General features: G+C 40.2%; 1 protein-coding gene across 2 annotated transcripts; it reads left to right on the top strand.

The window, feature by feature from the left end:
• The first annotated feature begins 936 nt into the window (after window positions 1-936).
• Window positions 937-19,332, top strand: zmynd8 (zinc finger, MYND-type containing 8). Of its 2 annotated transcripts, none has more exons than XM_088005404.1 (21): window positions 937-1,065; window positions 5,672-5,745; window positions 6,025-6,170; window positions 8,042-8,263; window positions 9,256-9,369; window positions 9,685-9,750; window positions 9,962-10,054; window positions 10,216-10,303; window positions 11,168-11,223; window positions 11,333-11,410; window positions 11,525-11,640; window positions 12,543-13,036; window positions 13,785-13,886; window positions 14,019-14,174; window positions 14,277-14,804; window positions 15,422-15,940; window positions 16,015-16,208; window positions 17,068-17,148; window positions 17,303-17,381; window positions 17,491-17,730; window positions 18,627-19,332. In XM_088005404.1, the coding sequence occupies exons 1-21, from the start codon at window positions 1,052-1,054 to the stop codon at window positions 18,800-18,802; spliced, it is 3,636 nt and encodes a 1,211-aa protein (XP_087861530.1). In that variant the 5' UTR covers window positions 937-1,051; the 3' UTR covers window positions 18,803-19,332. The 2 variants fall into 2 exon arrangements, with proteins under 2 accessions (XP_087861530.1, XP_087861531.1); XM_088005405.1 differs by having other exon boundaries at window positions 15,557-15,940.
• Window positions 19,333-19,346: the final 14 nt, after the last annotated feature.

Consider the following 19,346-nt stretch of genomic DNA (forward strand, 5'->3'; position numbering starts at 1 on the left):
AAAATTCCTCTTGGGAAATGTACTCTAATGGCATAAATGTCATTAGAGAAATGTTAACGTTAACATGTAAATGTTAATTACATGACATACATGTCCTGTAGATAACTTGAAGAGTGTAATATATTCATTCTTCTTTCGATTGTGAAAGAAGAATGAAAGAATGAAAGAAGAAAGAATGAAAAACCAACCGGTTTAAAACCCACAAAATGGTCCCCACAAGGCATTACAAACAAACGCACACACAAACACACACACACGCGCGCACACACACACACACACACACACACACACACACACACACACACACACATATATATATATGCATCATAACAACTTTTCAAATGTAAAAACGTATTAGCAAAACTCTCCACCATATATAGGCGCCGTTATATAGGCACCAGTATCCCTGTAACCATAGGCAGTGGAAGTTAGATAAAGGGAAATTTCAATTCTTGTCATCGTTTTAGGAATCTTTCAGAAGATTTTATTATCTGAGGTTAATCACACGCCATAAATCAGCCTGTATTTTCTGTCTTTGTTTTAGTTTTAAACACTGGTCAATCAAAGTACAATTTAACAAGTGCTGGATCTTTATTGTTACCATTGTGGTTAGTTTAGTTTTCAGGAGGAAACTTGTGGGTCAAACCTTTCAAATAAAATACAGACTCATTCCCAACATAACAGCTAACTTCTCTTCCCATTTGCAACAAAGATTGACTTTATAGTAAGTCTATGAAAAAGAATAGCGTTGTCTTTTAAATTGTTCTGTATACATATGGTGGCTTATCACAGAGTTTTGGGCCTGGGCTGTCTTGCTGTGTCTCAACTCACTTGTGCTGAACAAAAGACAAGCAGCCCGGAAATGCACCAGCCAATCAGCAGCTGCGTTGCATTTGCTCTGTGTGCGTGGCCAGTCTCGGCATGGCTTTTATCAGAACAGTGGAGTCAGATAGCTTGGAGAATCGTGGCTGTGCTCTAAGCTGGGTGAGGGCTGACAGGGCTGTCCTCCATGTTTTAATAAGCACTGACATATCACACAGAGTTTTTAGCCATGCAGCCACAGAGGTAAGCCCTACTTTTATTTTCTCACATATAATGCTTTGCTAAAAGAGCACCAGTTGGATCTGTGCCTGCCTGGTGTTATAAGTTTGCTTGACAGATATGGTGAGGGGGGGGGTAAAATTTTATTGGAACCCCCAAGCATATGAGTGCAGCCTGGAGTGAGGACGTAGTCAGTTCAGTAATGCAGCCGATACTGATGCTAAAAGCCTGTTTTCCAGTAATTTTGAAGAGAAAACCGCATTACAGCTGTGTCTGGCCTTGGCTGTCAAAATGACATACCCTCTGAGTGAATCAGGCAGGATGGAAGAGACAGGCAGCAATGCAGAGGGGTGTTCCCAGAGGAATTGACAGATGGGGAAACTGACTGCACAGCAAGTTTAATTTAGGCCTTATACTAGAATGAGACCAAGACAGCAGGGTAGCTCATTGTTTGCCAGACTAACATAGCCTTGAAGAGCAGATTTCAATTTGCTTTTCTGTATTTCACCAGACACTTTGTTCATTTCAAATCATGCCCATTTTTATTGCGAAACTGAAGTAAAACATAATTTTCAATGGTCCGATCTAGTAATCTCTCTGTTAGCTAAGATACCAATAATCTGGAATTGGTGGAGCGTATTGACCTGCGCTACTCCCAGACTTCCACCCTCCAGCGTTATTCTTGACTGCTGAATGTCAGCCATTTTAAAAGGCTTCCCCTTTCTGTCCCTCTGCTCCAAACACACTGGTGATTTGTATGTAGGAGAGGACAGAAGGTGGGAAGGACTTCCTCTGGAAGCTTTTCACACAAAGATTTCACTTGGAGAGCTCGAGAATCTGTGTAGAATTTGACCTATAATATCCAAATACATTCTCCAATAAACTTGTTTTAATAGTTTATTAGAAATGGTAAGTGGGAATTGTTATACATTAAGACAATGTTTAAGTATTGTCATTTACTGCGATTATTTTTAATATAACTGAGGGAACTGTGGTGTGACTGCTTTGTTTAACATAATGCAGCTTAAGCTTGGGTTAGTGTTTAGTGTTACGTTGCCCAGGAATGTGTTTAATCCCCTCATTCCAGGACTGGTGTGGCTAACCCTTCAGTATAAAAGCACACACAGCCTATTTGGTTTAATATCTGTGTATCAAGGAAAATGTACATATAAAGATGAAACAAGTAGCATGGATATGCTAAAAAGAAAGAGTCTTAAAACTGACAATGGAGCTTGACACCAATGGTATGAAAGAAAGAAACTGCCCTTCAAACCTAAGATTCATGTACTGGCCAGTGTGGACCATTTAAGGGGGTCCAGGGAGTTTGGATTTGTGGATTTGGAAAGTACTTTTTTTCCTGGGGATTGTTGGGAGTATGGGGTCCCAGAGATGATTTTATGTGTTTTCCGGGCTTTTAATAATCAAAGAAAAAACTGTGTTTAGACTTCAGGCATTGTCAGTAAAACCCTTGCCATGGTGGTCCGGTTTGGTGTTATAAGTTTGCTTGACAAATAGGGTGAGGGGTGGTTACATCTCCTCCATTTGTGAATGATAGGGCTCTTCTGTTGGCATTTTTAGTGGTAGAAGGCTTTGCAACCATAACCCTAACCCTAATCCAAATGCATAATGGCCAAAAGGTCAAGATTTTGTGTACAATTGGCTAAAATGAGCTCTGACATCCTGCAGAAACTTATAGTAAAGCCACCAGTCTTCCACATGAAAACAAGTCAGTTCAGTTGGTTTCTGAACCAACTGAACTGACTTATTCAGTTCAGTTGGTTCAGAAACTGAACTGAACAACCCATGGCAACCCATGGAGGGTTGCCAGAAGGAAACTTTTCCATGGCTTTTCTTCTGGCAAGGTAAGCCATGGAATCCCCAGGAATGTGCCTGGTAGAGGGATGTATTGGTTCCCCACCCCAACCTGTTCCAACTGAAGTCTGAACTTGGATAAGTGGGAAACATCGACTGGATGGACATAGTGGGCAGATACCTTCTTCATCGAGTTTTTAGAGAAGGGATTAGACTTTGAACACATTATAGATTCTCTACCTTGACAAAACATTGCAGATTGGATGATATTGATCATTTTTGCATATTCTAATACAGAAGCTGAGAGTGGAGTTAATTTCCCAATGGTTTTCTCAAGATAAAGAGTACACGCATACCTTTTTTCCCCGATGGTTTTCTCGAGGTGACTATTTAATTTTCTGTATTTTCCTCAGTGTTTTTTTTCTCGAGATAACGAGATGATTGATGTGTATGTGTGTTAAACCTGATTCCACCACTCAAATGCATGCTGTTGTGCCGTGCATTGTGCCAGGCATTTGAAGGATAGTATCAGGTTTTCTCAAGATTGACTCGTTATCTTGAGAAAGCCATTGAGAAGAAGTATGTGCGGAAAAACATCTCCTCTTGGCTTCCATATTCTAATTCAGCGTAATTTTAATGCAATAAAATGCAAAAAAAAAATAAATGCTATATTTGTTCTCAAAGTCCAATTTCCAGTCAGGTATTGAGTAGATGCGACTTTACAGAATAAAGGAGAAGTATTATTTAGAGATTACCGTTATGCATTCCTACTGTCTCAGCTGTCTGGCCCTGTGACATTTCCAGGCCAGTTTTTTGGCCCAGAGTTACATGTCCACATGCTGAGGCACATAATAAACCGCATGTGGTCCTTTACAGACAATTTGCATGGTGCTGTGTGTGTGCAGTGGTGATAGAGAGAAACAGAGGGGGAGAGAGAGGGAGAGAAAGAGAGAGAGACTGTTTCTTCAAAATGGATGCCACACACATACACTGATTGAGAGTGCCGTGAGGGGGAGATCTGATCCTCTCTCTCTGTCAAAGCTCTTAGTGCTAAAGCTAACATGTTTGTTCTAAAGACTGGTGCCCTGTGAACCTCTGTATGATGGTTTCAAGGGGAAATTTTGTAGCCGTAGTACGGATCAGTCCTCTCTGCATTGCAGCAGTGTGGTTGAGGAAAGCAGGGAGCAGAGAGCCCGTGTTGCACACCGAGCCCCAGCACCCAATCAGGTACCTCCGTCTGGTACCCGAGCCAATCGGCGGCTCGCAGCCGAGGTTAAAGATTGACAATTGCAGGAGAGAACAGCAGGGAGAGAAGGCCTTCTGGGAAACCTGGACCCATCTTTTTCTCCCACCCCATTATCCCCTGGCGTTCTCAATTATTGATAAAGATAAAAGAACAGGCTGAAGATTCTGCGAGTGAGGGAGGAGAGAAGGTATGCTGATCCTTTCCTTCACTTGAGGCATGATTGTTGTGGAAGAGGTGGGTGTGGACAGGGATGCATCAATAAGTTGGCTGCATTAGATTCTCTGATATCTGAGATGTTGTGTCAGACCGTGCAGCTCCGTGTCTTCTGTTGCGTGTTGTTTCTATTTTCCGTAGCCTGCTCAGGGTGTTGTTGTTGTGAAGTGCATGAAACTGTCCAGACAGGTTAAGACAAGGAGGTCAGCAGAGGCACTTCCTTGCACTGTCTCGCGTCCTCTGTCTCTGATTTTCCTTCTGTCAGCTTGAAGAGGCAGAAGAGGTCAGAGAGGGTCAGTACCAAAATGACTTTTGTTTGACTGGAAGAAAGAATTGCACTAGATTGTGTTTCATGGCTGTGGATAACAACAAAAATAACTAAATCCAAAAGCATCTGAACAGCTTGAACATTTTAGTTCACTCAGAATATCCTTATTGGTATAAACAATAGGCTTCAAATTAGGCTGAGGCACGTTTGAATGACAATAGGGGAAAAAAACTTGTTGGGGAAATCTTTGATAAAGATGGTTGAAGGCATGTTTGGGCTCGCATTTTGAGGATTTTCACAAGTATAATGTGTTTTTATTAATTTAAAAAGATATATTTTGGTAGATGTTGGACAGGTCCGATTCAACTAGAATATTTTTTCTATGCTTACTCAAAAATACCTGGAAGTCCCGCTGTGTAATTGCACCATTACAAACTGCTTCTCAACCATTTCCTCATTTTTCTTGAACTCAGCATTTGTAAATCGCTGAAAGTGTTGTATTTAATTTCCATATCATAACATTTTTTTTCATCACAGTGCATGTTGAGAAGCAAAACATATATTCGGCCACTACGCAATACTTCCTCTCAGTTTTTTGGCAGTATCATGTTAAATCAGTTTGCTCTGTGACAATTTAAATTTTCCATCAGATATGGAAAATCCAAAAGCATCGGCTAACACAGCTGCTTAATTTATGTTTTTTTTTTTTTTTTCACAATCTGTATCTCTGGTTAAACCTTGTTTTTTCACTGCTTTCTAAAAATATATTTCAGTTTAAAAATCTTTAATGTTTTAAGATGTATCTCGATATTAGACATGCAATGTTAGGAGATTTAAGTATGATGAATTTTATAAGCAAGCCGATCATGATTTTCTATGTTATAGTGTCCTTAAAATGTCTTAAAAGTATACAAAAATGTAGCTGTGAGTTAATTCGCTATCATAAGTGGAATGACTAACATTATGATGTTTTGATTAATGTACTGTCTTCTTTACGGCACAGCGCACTACTTTCATAAAAATAAATAAAAGAATAGGACACAGAAAGGATAAAACCTGAGCATATACTGAAGGTTGTCTTTGTGTGTCAGTGTTATAGAGGAGGAGGGGAAAACAGAAAACTACACTGAAGCAGAAGAAATGGAGATCTCCACAAGATCCAAAGGTAAGCACAGCGAACTGGCCAAACATAGCTGCAAGACGTGGCATTCTCAGAAAACATGATTTAAAAACTGAAAGAAAGCTTTAAGTAGCCCAGAGTTAGAAGCAGTTTTTGATGTGAAGTGCTTTTGTTTTTTCTTTTTTTTGCATTTTTCTTAAACATATATTCTTCTTTTTGATTTTCTTGTGTACTTTCCAACTTAACATGAACTATGGACTGTTTGTCCACAGTTTGAGAACACACTGACTTAGCCTGATCCAGTCTAAACTCTTCCTGTTTCAGATGCAGGATCAACAGAGAGGCTGGCCCAGAAGAGGAAAATTCCCAGTCCTTCAAACTCATCCAGCGGCCACTCCCCTGCTGAAAGCTCACCCTGCCCAGTAAAAAAGAAGAAAAAACCTGGAGCTGGTAGCAGCACCAAGGACCAGGTATCATCTCAATCTGTCAAATGGGAATTAAAAAAAAAAAACTAACAAAATGTAGAAATTGGATCTTCAGTCTGTGCGCAGAAAACGATTTAGTTCATCTTAGTTGTATATTCATTTAATTTTAAGTTAGTGGACTGTATTTACCATTTAGATTTAATTAATCTAAAATTAGGTGACAATGGGACTTTATCAGCGTGCCGGCGTAGAGAACGTCTATATATACACGAGCTGCTTTAAAAAAGGCTCAAAACTCGACGTTCTGTCAACATTCACATGTCTGTTTGTTTTTGCTCGGCTCACTGAGCGTCAATACCGCACAGTCAGAACATGCAGCTCCACATCCTGAATGCTTTACACAAGCGAAATCTGCAAGATGCGTGAGCAAACGCAGTCAGCACTGTTAGAAACTAACAAAAATTTGAAAATAATAAAAGGGAGAGGGGACATATGATTTAAGTTAGTGGAATGCATTTACCATTAAAAAGTACAGTTTCTTTTTCTCCATTTGTAAATGACAATAAAAGTCACATTTTTGAGATGCCTTGTTTTCATCATACAATATCACCAATTCCTAGGTTATTGCTTTTAAGCTTTTAGGAGATGTTGACATTTTATACTTGTCTCAATTATTCCTTCTCAACAACTTAAGTGAACAATATATGTGTCATAATTTAAGAAGAATCAGAGTAGATTAACAATGTTATTGATCTTTTGTTGCTGAAAGCTGTCTGTGGTACATTTACTAGTGGATTCCATCAGGCATTAAAAATAAAATTGTTTCTTTAATATGTTACTGTGCACATGTCAAAAGTATCGTATTTAAAACTGTTTGAAATGAGAGATATTTAACATAATGTTTTGTCCCCTGTTTTGATCCGAGAGTTAAAATCAATTTCTTGCTGACACCTGTTAATGTTAAAGTTAAACAAATGAATTCCATTTGTTCTTACAGGGACATCTGACTTAACACATGCAATTTTCAGTAAATAGTAGCTATATGGGTCCTTGCTAAATGTATTTTAATGCGGAGTAGTTTGCTGAAATGCTAGGCTACCACTAGCAGGGTAACTCTCTGTTTTTAACAGACTCTCTGTTTTTAAATAGAGATTGAATGTATTTTAGGTTAATTGGGCACAGCCTAACCTTAGTGAAAAAAACTGTTCCCCTTGTTAGTGTTTTAGATTCTGCATCAATGTTTTGAGTTTAACCTTTGCCTTGAGTACAACTGTAGTTTCATAGTCTTAGGGGAAACATGCTGTCTACCAGATTTATTGCCATATTTGGATTTTTTTTTCTTAGGTTACATACACAGCTGAAGCATACACACACATAACTGCTGAGTAACACACAGGCTTAAAGTTTTGACATCCCTCAGAGAGGGAGTAGCATAGAGAATAAAAGCTATCGATCAGTTCCTCATCTCCAGCTCCTCTTGGCTCATCTTTAAGGTGAACTAAGGTGAAGCTTCAGCACCGGGACGAAGACAGATTCTCTGTATTGTGACAAATGTGACATTTTGCTTAGTTGATTGGGAGTTACTTACATTAAATCTTTGAACTATTACCAAAACTTCTTTATTATCTATCTAGAGTCCTTGTCCACCTTAGATAAAATAACCCAGGGTTGCACTGCCAGGAATACGGGCGCAACACCCTGCTTCAGACATGTAGCATTTTTCTGTGAACGTCATGAAATTGAATGATAAGAGATTCTTAAGATGAAGCACTTAGCTGCTCAAAGGGTAATCTCATTTGTGCTTAGTTCAGTAGATCTACTTTATGCAGATGCCTTGCATGCCTCCTTGGCTTCTTTAATTGTCATCCTGATTTTGACCTTCCCCCAACTTTGTCTTTCTTTTGCCTGCGTTCCAGTCTGAGCTAAGACACGGTCCCTTTTACTATGCCAAGCAGCCAGCACTCACCACAGACCCTGTTGATGTTGTACCGCAGGACGGCAGGAACGACTTTTACTGCTGGCTGTGCCACCGCGAGGGCCAGGTGCTCTGCTGTGAGCTCTGCCCCAGGGTGTACCACGCCAAGTGTCTCAAACTGCCAGCTGAGCCCGAGGGCGACTGGTTCTGTCCAGAATGTGAGGTACTGAACCCGGGATCTGAATGGTGTTGTAAACAACTTGTCGAAAGTTGCTACATGACTTTAGACACAGCCTCCCAAAAGTACTCATACCTGGTTTTTTTCCCCCATTTTGGCGCATTACAACCACAAACTTCCATATACTACATTGAGCTTTTATGTTTTAGACCAACACAAATTAGAGAAGTACAATCCCCTTAAAAGTTCTTAAACTACGAGAAAACATTTCTACAAAAAAAAAAAAATCTCAAAATGTGGTATGCATACATCCACAACCCCTTTACTCCGATACATTTAAATTAGTTGTGCACCGATTGCAGTTTTCCGGCCGACCAAGAATTTTTTATAAAGTTTCAAGGAGATGGGATCCTTTCAATCGCACATACCAGTTGATTTGCACCTGACTCACCCTGTCGTCACAACAAGCGACAAGATGGAGCTGGAACATGTGAAACAAAAGCTAAAAATGGGACAAGACACTCTTCTTACTTAAACGGTGGTCTAAAAACGAAAGCAGTAAAATCGTAGCTAAAATAATATGTCGGGTTTACTTCAAGCTATAAATAAAGTTAACTAGTTGTGTTGGATTGGGCTCATATTATGGGCTCAGGTTGGGTCGGGTCGGATTTTTTAGGCCTGATGGAGCTAAATAACCAAACCTGTTAGACTAAAAAAATAAGAGTTGAGTCACAATTTTCATATATTTGTGTAAATATTGACAAACGTCAATCATTTCCCATGTGCTACTTTGTCATGGTCATAAAATACAAATACACTGAGGTGAGTAGTTCTAATCTGACAAAATGAGGGAAATATGCAAGAGGTTGAGTTTATTGTTTCACCACATTTTTGGTTGCAAATTGCAAAAAGGCTTACAGTTGAAAAAAACTATTACAGCAAGAGAGGTTATAACAAAATCGTCAGAGCGTCTGTGTGCTGCAGCTCGTAAAAAGCCGTGATTGAAATGTTGATTTTTTGTTTCTGTCGCCCTTCAGAAAATAACTGTTGCTGAGTGTATAGAGACGCAGAGCAAGGCCATGATGATGCTCACTACAGACCAACTTTCTTATCTTCTTAAGTTTGCTTTGCAGAAGATGAAGCAACCAGGTGTAAGTATTTTTTCTAACAGAAGCCATTCCTTCTTAAAAAGGACTGTCTTTACGTTTACCTGAATTTAGGCACGCATTCTTTCGCTTACACAACCAAGCGACGGTCTGCCACCTTTCGGTAGTGCCCGATCTGCAACTTTACCGTTCACCTTTCGACCCGGTTTTTCACGTAACTATGAATCTGCATGATGAACTTCGCTGTAACAGAACTAACAGTCACGTGAAGTGTTTTCTAATGGGCCTGTCATGCCATGAAAGGCGGTGAACATGCTAGCTGGTGGTGAGGATACAGCTGCCCCTCTCACTCTCTTTCAGGATCATCCGCGCTTGTCATCTCGCTCCCCACATGCAGCTTCCTCGCAGAGAAAGACTTTTAATTGGGTAATCAATCACATCACTAACAAGACCCCATCATGATTTGTTACTTCTCTGCTTCTTTCTCTCGTTTTTTGGTTTTTGTTTAGCTGCTTTTAGAGCTTATTCCAGTATGTGGGTAGCATGTTAGGGGGGAAAATACTTGTGAATCCTCAGTATTTGTTTAACTTCACTCTTTCTTTTTTTGTTTTGTTTTCTTCTCTACTCAATTTTGCAGACTGAACCTTTCCAGAAACCGGTGTCTCTTGAACAGCATCCGGATTACGCAGAGTACATATTTCACCCGATGGATCTTTGCACACTCGAGAAGGTATGTTTGAGTTGCTAACGTGTTTATGTGTTGCAATTTGACCACAGCCTCTCTATCAAGAGATCCGTGACTTGCTGTTTTTTGCTATTAGTCGTGTCATTGATCATCAAACTATCGCTGTTCAGACAGTTCTTTTGTCTTTTTTTTTTTATGTGCCACAGAATATCAAAAAGAAAATGTACGGCTGCACAGAGGCCTTTCTGGCAGATGTTAAATGGATTTTGCACAATTGCATTATCTACAATGGAGGTATGTTACTGATGTTATTGTTAACATGAACACGATTTCTGGATATTTATAACAGGTTGCAAGGACTGTAATGAACTTACAACTGGTATGAATCCTTTTTAGGGGAAAAAAAAAGGTATTCATAACTTTTTTGGAAAAAAAAGTATTCATACGACTTCACATTTGTCCTATTAAGACCACAGAGTTTCACCGGATGTTTATACAGCAGGCTAATGCAAAGTGGAGCGCCATAGGGAAGTGGAAGGAAAATGGCACGTTTTAAAAATTTCTTTTGCAGAGAAAAATCTGAAAAAGTATACATGCATTTATAATATTTCTTTAGTTTAGTGCCTCTAAATAAATTCTGTCTTCACAAGTCACTTGATTAAGAAATAGGGTGGAGCAGTAGGTTATAAACTGAACAACTCAGGGAGCACTGCTGCTGAATTGAGCATTAATCAGCGAAGCAGTCGTCCACGGTAACACCAGAGGGAGCTGTAGAGGTCCACAGCTCAGGCGGGAGAATCTGTCGGCACCACACAAGTCTGGCTGTGATTAGAAAGCCCTTTTTCAAAGAAAAGCAAAAACAGCAATAGTCTAAAGCTTTGCTTCAGAAATCCAATAATCTGTGACCAGACCTGAAAAGTATTCACAAAAGCTTTTTATTTTGTTTATTATTCACTTATCTGACTGTGCTTGAGCTATTTTACACACAGGAAATTGCAATAAATGTCAGCCGCTGTGTGTGCAAAGTTCTGCACATGAACTTTGCACTTATGATATTATTGGTAGTTGTAGCTACAGTGTGGATTCCGATTAGATTAGAATACTACTGTAACCTGCGGTACACTTAGTGTTCAGAAATAATCCATGTTATTCTTTCAGGCAATCACAAGCTCACAGCTACAGCTAAAGTGATAGTAAAAATCTGTGAACACGAGGTAAGCATAAAGTTTGGGTTACATATCTTTCTGTACAGACGACGCTTCGCTCAAAGCATGAAACTTATTCCTGTGTCTTTTATTTTTGTTTGGCTTGTTTTTTTTGCAGATGAATGAGATCGAAGTGTGTCCTGAGTGTTACCTGTCCGCCTGCCAAAAGAGAGAGAACTGGTTCTGTGAGCCATGCGTAAGCTAGCTGACTTGCCTGATGTTCAGTGACGCCGTCCTGTTGTTCAACGCTTGTGAAATAAATGATCAGGCAGCAGCTCTGTAGTTCCAGTCTGTTACTGTGTGTCTGCAGAGCCACCCGCACCCTCTCGTATGGGCCAAATTGAAAGGATTTCCATTCTGGCCTGCTAAAGCGTTACGGGACAAAGACGGACAGGTGGACGCTCGCTTCTTTGGCCAACATGACAGGTATCGGCCGTTGTGGCTTCATTTACATTCGGGCTGCCCTAATCCAATATCGATATTGAAAATTGGTCCGATATCAGCCAGAAAATTGAGTATCGTATTATATCGACCCACATCTAAAATTTCGGACAGAAGCAAACCATTATAAACGCTCCTCTTGACCAAGGCTTTTCTAACACTTAACACTACAAAATACACAAAAGTTTTAGAGCTGTGCCGATTCGATAGCAATACCTGTATCAGTCCCAATGTTGAAAAAAAATTCTAGACATTCTAGGTATCGGTCGCAAAGTCTAGTTCTATACTTTGTACTCCGAGTTGTTTCATGCTTTATTATTTATTTTGCATTATATTTAGAATATGTAATTGCACTTTTTAAATCATTTGAAAAAAGGTTTTTGACCAACATCAGTTTCAGTTTCTTTATTATTTATTTTACATTTATCTATTGTCGCAAGTGAAAAAATTAAAGTTGTGTTGTTCTTCTGTGTTTGACCAAGCTTGTGAACTTCTGAGTGTATTTAAATGAGCTGGACTGGTGCAGAGTTATCATATAAATTTGCAATTCAGTACATTTATGTCTGTGTTAAAAAAACACAAAAAAAACAGAGAAACCTTTTAAGTCAATTAAGCTGTTTTTCAGTGTCGGGTCGATATTGGTCGATACTGAACTTCAGTATCTGTATTGGAAATGAAAAAAGTGGATCGGTGCATCCCTAAGAACAATGTATGATTGGAGCGGATATCTTATTGGGTCAATATCTGTATTGACCAATACTCAAAGCTGCAGTATTAGTATCGTATCAGAAGTGAAAAAGTCTCACTTGGATGTACATGGACCTATAGCGTTATGTTTACTTTGTTTTTCTTCCATTAGTGGATCAATTCTGGAATTTATCTTGCAGGGCCTGGGTTCCTCTGAACAACTGCTACCTCATGTCCAAAGAGATTCCCTTTTCTGTGAAGAAGACCAAAAGCATTTTCAACAGTGCCATGCAGGAGATGGAGGTCTATGTGGAGAACATGAGAAAGAAGTTTGGCGTGTTCAACTATGCCCCCTTCAGGACGCCGTACACCCCTGACAATAGCTTCCAGCTACTTCTCGACCCCTCAAATCCCTCGTCCACCGCCGTAAAACCCGAGAAACCGGAGAAGATCAAGCTGAGCATCGATATGTCGACGTCGCCCAAAATCACCCTGACCAGGGCGGTGCTGTCAGGGCTGGGAGGGAGCACAACGGGACAGCGGCGTCCTCTCGGAGACGAGCAACGGTCCCCCATGAGCACCAACTCGTCCGCACACGGCATCTCCGATGGGGAGCAGGAAACGGCAGACAGGACGCAGACAAAATCTGCAAACAGCCAGTCCAGTGCAGGAGAAGAGTCCACCGATTGCACAGGTACCAACACAGCTGCATTTTGTGGTTTTGAATCATTTCTATCTCATGTAGATTTGTATAAAACAAATACATCTTCACTAATTTTCACTAAACTTTTAGAATGCTTTTTCTCACTTTTATTCACTACTAAATCATTTTTACGCTTGTTTAGCATAAATGCTGCCTAATACTTTCTGATTTTTAGTCGGCCATGAGGTCTTTATGGTCCTACAGCAGTGTGATCCACAGCAGGGCTGTTTTATGGTTCTTTTGGTCTTTTTCTTGTCAGAAACGTATCCATTTCATGCTTGCTGTGCTAGCTGGAGATGAGAAAGATTAGATAAAAAAAAAAAAAAGAATTAAAAATTTGCAATGAAAAAATGTATTAGATTTCTTTTGTAGTCTTTTTGCTTTCTGAATCCCTCCTACTGGCAAACATGTCAAAGGAAAAAAAAAAGCTACCGTAATCTGATTGCACAAGTGAGCAAACTTTAAAGCTGCTTCTTCCGTCTAACCTTTTTTAGCCTGTATATAGTGCCACGTCTTGACTTGGGATTATTTTCTCACTCTATCTTTCAAAAGCTCTTTAAGATCATCTGAGTGTAAAGACTTCAATTTTTTTATCAGGTGAAGATGCTCTTTTGCTCATTTGGATGTATGTGCCCAGTAGAGCTTTGCATTTTTATTTTTTTTAGCTGAATTGTAGAGAATGCTTATCATGCAGAAGGTATTCTTCCATACAGTCTTTCAATTTTTTGTTTTTTTACAGGAAATTCGCTAGACAGCCCGAAACCACCCCACTCTCAGACTCCCGACACACCGAAGCAGGAAAAGGCGCCACAGACCGGAAGCATTCTAAACCTTAATCTAGGTGAATCTTTTATGCCTTTTTTGTTAAGATATGAAATTGATATTTAAACATGACGGCTAAAATATACATACTTCATCCAAATCTTTCTGTTTTTCTTCATGCGGTTACGGTGATTGTTTTGTGTCCTTTCAGATCGAAGTAAAGCAGAAATGGATCTAAAGGAGCTCAGCGAGACAGTTCAGCAGAAACAGGGAGCCGCTCCGGCCCTCACCTCTCCAAAAAGGCAGATCAAGAGCCGCTTCCAGCTAAACTTGGACAAGACAATTGAGAGCTGCAAGGCACAGTTGGGTTAGTATGGAAACCTGGACATTTATCACATGGACTACTCTTAATAAGCTAAATATTGTGGTTCCCCTGGACTGGACAGTCATCTCTGTCTTTGCTTTGTAGGTATTGATGAAATCTCGGTGGACGTTTATAAAGGTGTGGAGCACAGCGACTCTGAAGACTCTGACAAATCCGACTCCAGCGAGAGCGAGTACGCTACAGATGAAGAGTCAAAGTCTAAGCCTGGCCAAGACTCTGCCCCCAAAAGGGAACCGCAGAAGGAGCCCACTAGGAGTAAAGCGAAAGAGCAACCTTCTGTAAGCCAGACAGAGAGAGACAAAGCTGACCCACTTGTGCCAAACACAACGGATGATTCCAGCGTGTCCGTATCTGATGGCGAAGCTGAACAGAAAACGAGCACCGGTTTGGGTAAAGAGAACCCAGATATGACTGAAACGGCTCTAGAAGCCCCGGTGTCCAAGGAAAAGTGTCAGGTGAAACTAAAGGAGGCAAAACAGACAGTTCCCACCGAGGACTCTGACTCAGAGAAGGAGCTGGTCATCGATCTTGGGGAAGAACAGCCTGGCAAGGAGAAAAAGAGAAGCAGAAAAGACGGCAATGTCAAAGAGTCGACTGTTGGGAAATCTGAAGGTGAGAAGGGGCTTCTCCTTTTTGATCTACTGTGAAGTAATCATACAGTGCCAGTCGGATGGTCTTAACCATTTTGGACTTTTAATAAGGCAATCTTTTTAAAACTCAAAAAAAAAATGGGCAATTCTGAAAGTAATTGGTTTCCTGGTTTATAAATCAAGGTTAGCACAGAGCCTTTCCAGTAGCTTAACGTTAGCTTTCTTTATCAGCTCTAAAGCCAACTCCGATGTGTTTTCTCGCTGAGAGACTCAACTTTGTCCAAGCTTCAACCATTCTGTTCAAGGTGAAGTTAAAGGACATGGAAATGGTCCTTATTCGTTAGTTTATCCCGTAACACATCAATGAAACTCATTTTGTCCATATGTGATACAGTCTTAAGCATTTTGTTATTAGATACTCCGTCTTCAGACATACCTGACATGTTTTGACTGAGAACAACAGCCATGAAGAGGACTGAACAATGTAGAAACATGTCAGATATGTCTGAGGGGACATTGAATAACTCGGTGTCTAATAACAAAAGAATCGTCAGGACCGTTATTTTATCCACAACTTCGGACCAGATGTGTCTTTTTTTGGGGGGGGGGTTAAAATTTCCTTTTCGTTGTCGTACGTAGGAAAAGCTTTGACCACGTCGGGGCTCCCGTCGTCAAACTCCACCGCCGCTTCCACATCCTCCGGCGTTTCCACGCAGTCTCTGATGGCCCTTCCTGTCACTATGGTCACATTCACTACTTCCTCTCCCGCCACAGTCAGCCACTCGTCCGTCTCCAGCGCCGCCACAACGCCGTCATCTTCCTCATCAGTTTCAGCCGCACCAGCTTTGAAGAAACAGCGCCCTCTGCTGCCCAGAGAGACAGTGCCGGTGGTTCAGCGAGCCGTGGTGTGGAGTCCCGCTGCAAAGTTTCAGACGTCCTCCCAGAAGTGGCACATGCAGAAGGTGCAGCGGCAGCAGCAAACCCAGCAGCTCGTCGTGGCCCCGCAAACGCAGGCATCCTCGCCCAGACACAGCCAGGCCCAGGTTCTGACCCAGACACAAGTAGCGGGAAATGGCTCCGCGGCCGTCCCTTCGTCGTCGTCCTCAGCGCAGCAGTCCTCACAAAGCTCTCGCTACCAGACGAGACAGGCTGCTAAGAGTGAGTTGCACGGTTTTCGTCGTGAGCTTCGTTCCGCTTGTCCATAATATTGATGCTTGTGTTCTTAATTTTAGCCGTTCAACAAAAAGACCCATCCATCAGCACGTCCACACCTGCTGGTACTCTGGTACCCAGCAGTCCAGCTTCTGTTACCATGGTAGCTCCGTCAGGTTTGGGCATACCTGCGTCATCGCCGGCCGGAACAGATGTGTATATTCCCACTGCCTCGGCAGATGTGGCTGCAGACATTGCAAAATATACAAATAAAGTTAGTATCTTTTTTTTTTTTTTTTTTTTTACTTAATTTTTGATTAACCTAATTTGCAAGGTTTAAAGGGGGCCTGTTATGCAAAGTGAGCATTCTTGTTCTTCCATTTGGGTCTCAACAGCTTCTAACAACAGCCCACGCAGTTAAAAAAATCACCCAACAGTTCTCTGGCGATAAGTTGATCTGGAAAACTAGCCATTTTAAAATCCTCCATTGCTTTGTTACCTCAGCCACTGACCTATCAACCCAAGCTGAGCTCCAGCACGTTTGGGCAGCTGGTTTTAACGTTTTATGCTCTGTTCAACGTCTCCTGGAAAAGACAAATGTTTTGACTTGCCATTCAGAGACCACTTGCTACATTCTTGTTGCTTGTGCAGGAGGCTCCACTTCTGCTTTTCAAAGATGTCCAGTTGTATAATTGCGCATCTGTTTGAAGTTCTTTGCATTACTTGTGGGCGTGGCCAGCATTAGCTTATCTGGATTTAAAGTGACAAGATGCCCTAAAAAGGAAGCTAAAATTGGCAGAACTGACCAGACTAAAATCACACTAGATGATTTTGAGCAAAAAATGTAATGAACACATTTTGTATAGCTCATATACCTATCCTAACTTGCTTAAAGGAACCATAGTTCCTTTAACTATGGTTCAATAGTTAGGAAGCAAACACCAATAATAGGTTTTTGCTTCCTTCTAGAGGGGATATCCGATGTTAAATAAATGAAATAAAATAAGCTGTTTCAGTTCATTACAATATTAGTAGCCTTCATGACAGTTTGAAATACAGAAGAGTTAGTCTAATCCAGAACATCAAATGCATGTTTTTCACACATTTAATGAAATAATCTTTTTTTTTTTCAGATAATGGACGCAATTAAAGGTACAATGACTGAGATGTACAATGACCTCTCTAAAGGTTCTTCAGGGAACACAATAGGAGAGGCAAGTGTTTATTCCGGGCTGTGGAGAGACTAGCTACATTTCAAGTGATAAAAATTTCAGAGTTATAACCTGAAAAATCTGAAAAAGTTTAAGGTAGTTGAACACTTTTCCTATAAAGAATTGTACATAATACCCCTTGATGTATTTCCTGCAGATAAAACGGCTGAGAATTGAAATAGAAAAACTACAATGGCTACATCAGCAGGAGTTGTCTGAAATGAAGCACAATCTCGGTGAGGTCCTCATTCATTTTCTCCTCGCTGCCTCAGTACATCACCTTAATTATCACAATGTTGTTCCTTTTTTCCTTTTGATTGGTTCTTCTTTTGCTCTCCGATGCAGAGCTGACGATGGCAGAAATGAGACAGAGTCTGGAGCAGGAGAGGGAAAGGCTAATGGCCGAAGTGAAGAAGCAGATGGAGCTGGAGAAGCAGCAGGCTGTGGATGAGACCAAGAAGAAACAGTGGTGCGCAAACTGCAGGAAGGAGGCCATCTTCTACTGCTGCTGGAACACCAGCTACTGCGATTACCCATGTCAGCAAGCCCACTGGCCAGAACACATGAAATCCTGCACTCAGTCAGGTAATGACACAGAGCCAGAATCAAAACGAAGGTTTACAACAACAAAAACAACAGCTACACTGCAGAACACAAAATCTTACCAAGTATTTTTGGTCTGGTTTCTAGTGGAAATATCTTATTACACTGGAAGTAAGACAAACCTGACTTACAAGTCACTTTTCAGCAAGAAATAGGAGTTTGTTTTAAGTCAATGATTCTTTAATAATGATGAAAAAGTATGAGTTTCACTTGCAGATTGTTTCACTTGTAAGTACTGTAGTACTTTGTCATCAATATTAGTCAATTATTGACTTAAAACAAGCGTCTAGATATTGCTGAAAAGTTACTTGTAATTTATTTTTGTCTTATTTCAAGTGTGCTAAGATATTTACACTAGAAACTAAAGCAAAGACATTTGTAAGATTTTGTGTTTTTGCAGCATACAATTCAGATCAGATGTTTACCTACGCCCAACATAACCACAAGTCTCTTTAATGAATTGGCCTCTTTATGATTTATTGGAAACGTTATGTTTTCTTAGTGGACCGATAATACCAAAAAACTTCAATCATTTCACTTTTTCAGCCAGCAATTGAAGCAGGAACGTGAGGGAACATGTATATAATAGATTCTTTATATCTAATTTTGACCCTGTGTGAATTGGAGAAAATTCACAATAAATTCACATTTACCCATCCGGTTCTTATTTTCGAAATTCACTGAAACTGTATGTTTTTTAATCACTCCACCCTGTAAAATAGTGACATGAATATATTGGTAATAGTGCAGAGTAAATATGATTTATGTCCATGAAGAGTATATGTAAAACATCTGGTAAGAACATTTAGCCATTTTCCATAATAACTGTACATTCTTTACATTTATGACAATTTTTTTGACTTGTTTTCTTCTTGTAGCAACTGCCCCACAGCAAGAACCTGAGGCGGAGCCAACAGCAGAAGTGCCAAACAAAGGTGCAGGGCAGACAAGCAGCGGCCCTAATACCCTCAGAGATGCCCCAGTGTCTGCCTCTTCAGACAAAGACTGTGACACAGAAAAAAGTACTGAAAATGTTGCTGTGACCTTGTCATAACCCAACATGAAAATGTAAAATTATGTATGTTTTACTACTATGTTGTGTCTGAGCTGTTTTATGTTGGATGCCTTTCCAAAATTAAGACTTAGTTTACCGTTATTTATGGACTTTTCAAAAACATGTTTGCTGCTCCATACATTAAGCTGTTCGTGTAAATTATCTAAGAGCATGCATTGGTCTCACAAAACAGAAATACGCACATAGTGAAATGCAAAGCCTTTATACAGTTATAAAATATAGCCTATGTTAATGGACCTTAATGGATCATAAATGTAGATTATGAGACTGGTGGCAAAAAAAAAATGCAACTGTTTTGTAATCTTTGTTATTCAGCTCTTATTTGATGTGTTATTCTAAAACAGTCAATGAGTATGCTGGGATATTTTCAGTTACTGTATGATGATCAAACGGAATTTTTTTTAATTCTGCATTTAAATACAATTTCTATTCATACATTAAGTTCAAAAGAAATATATCATGCTAATCGCTAGCTTGTTGAAATAAAAAAGCACAACATTCTGCATCGACCCAGTTCTCCTCC

This window comes from Poecilia mexicana, unplaced genomic scaffold, assembly GCF_051168715.1.
Source record: "Poecilia mexicana isolate PSO_F unplaced genomic scaffold, ASM5116871v1 scaffold_5, whole genome shotgun sequence".
Classification (NCBI taxonomy): domain Eukaryota; kingdom Metazoa; phylum Chordata; class Actinopteri; order Cyprinodontiformes; family Poeciliidae; genus Poecilia; species Poecilia mexicana.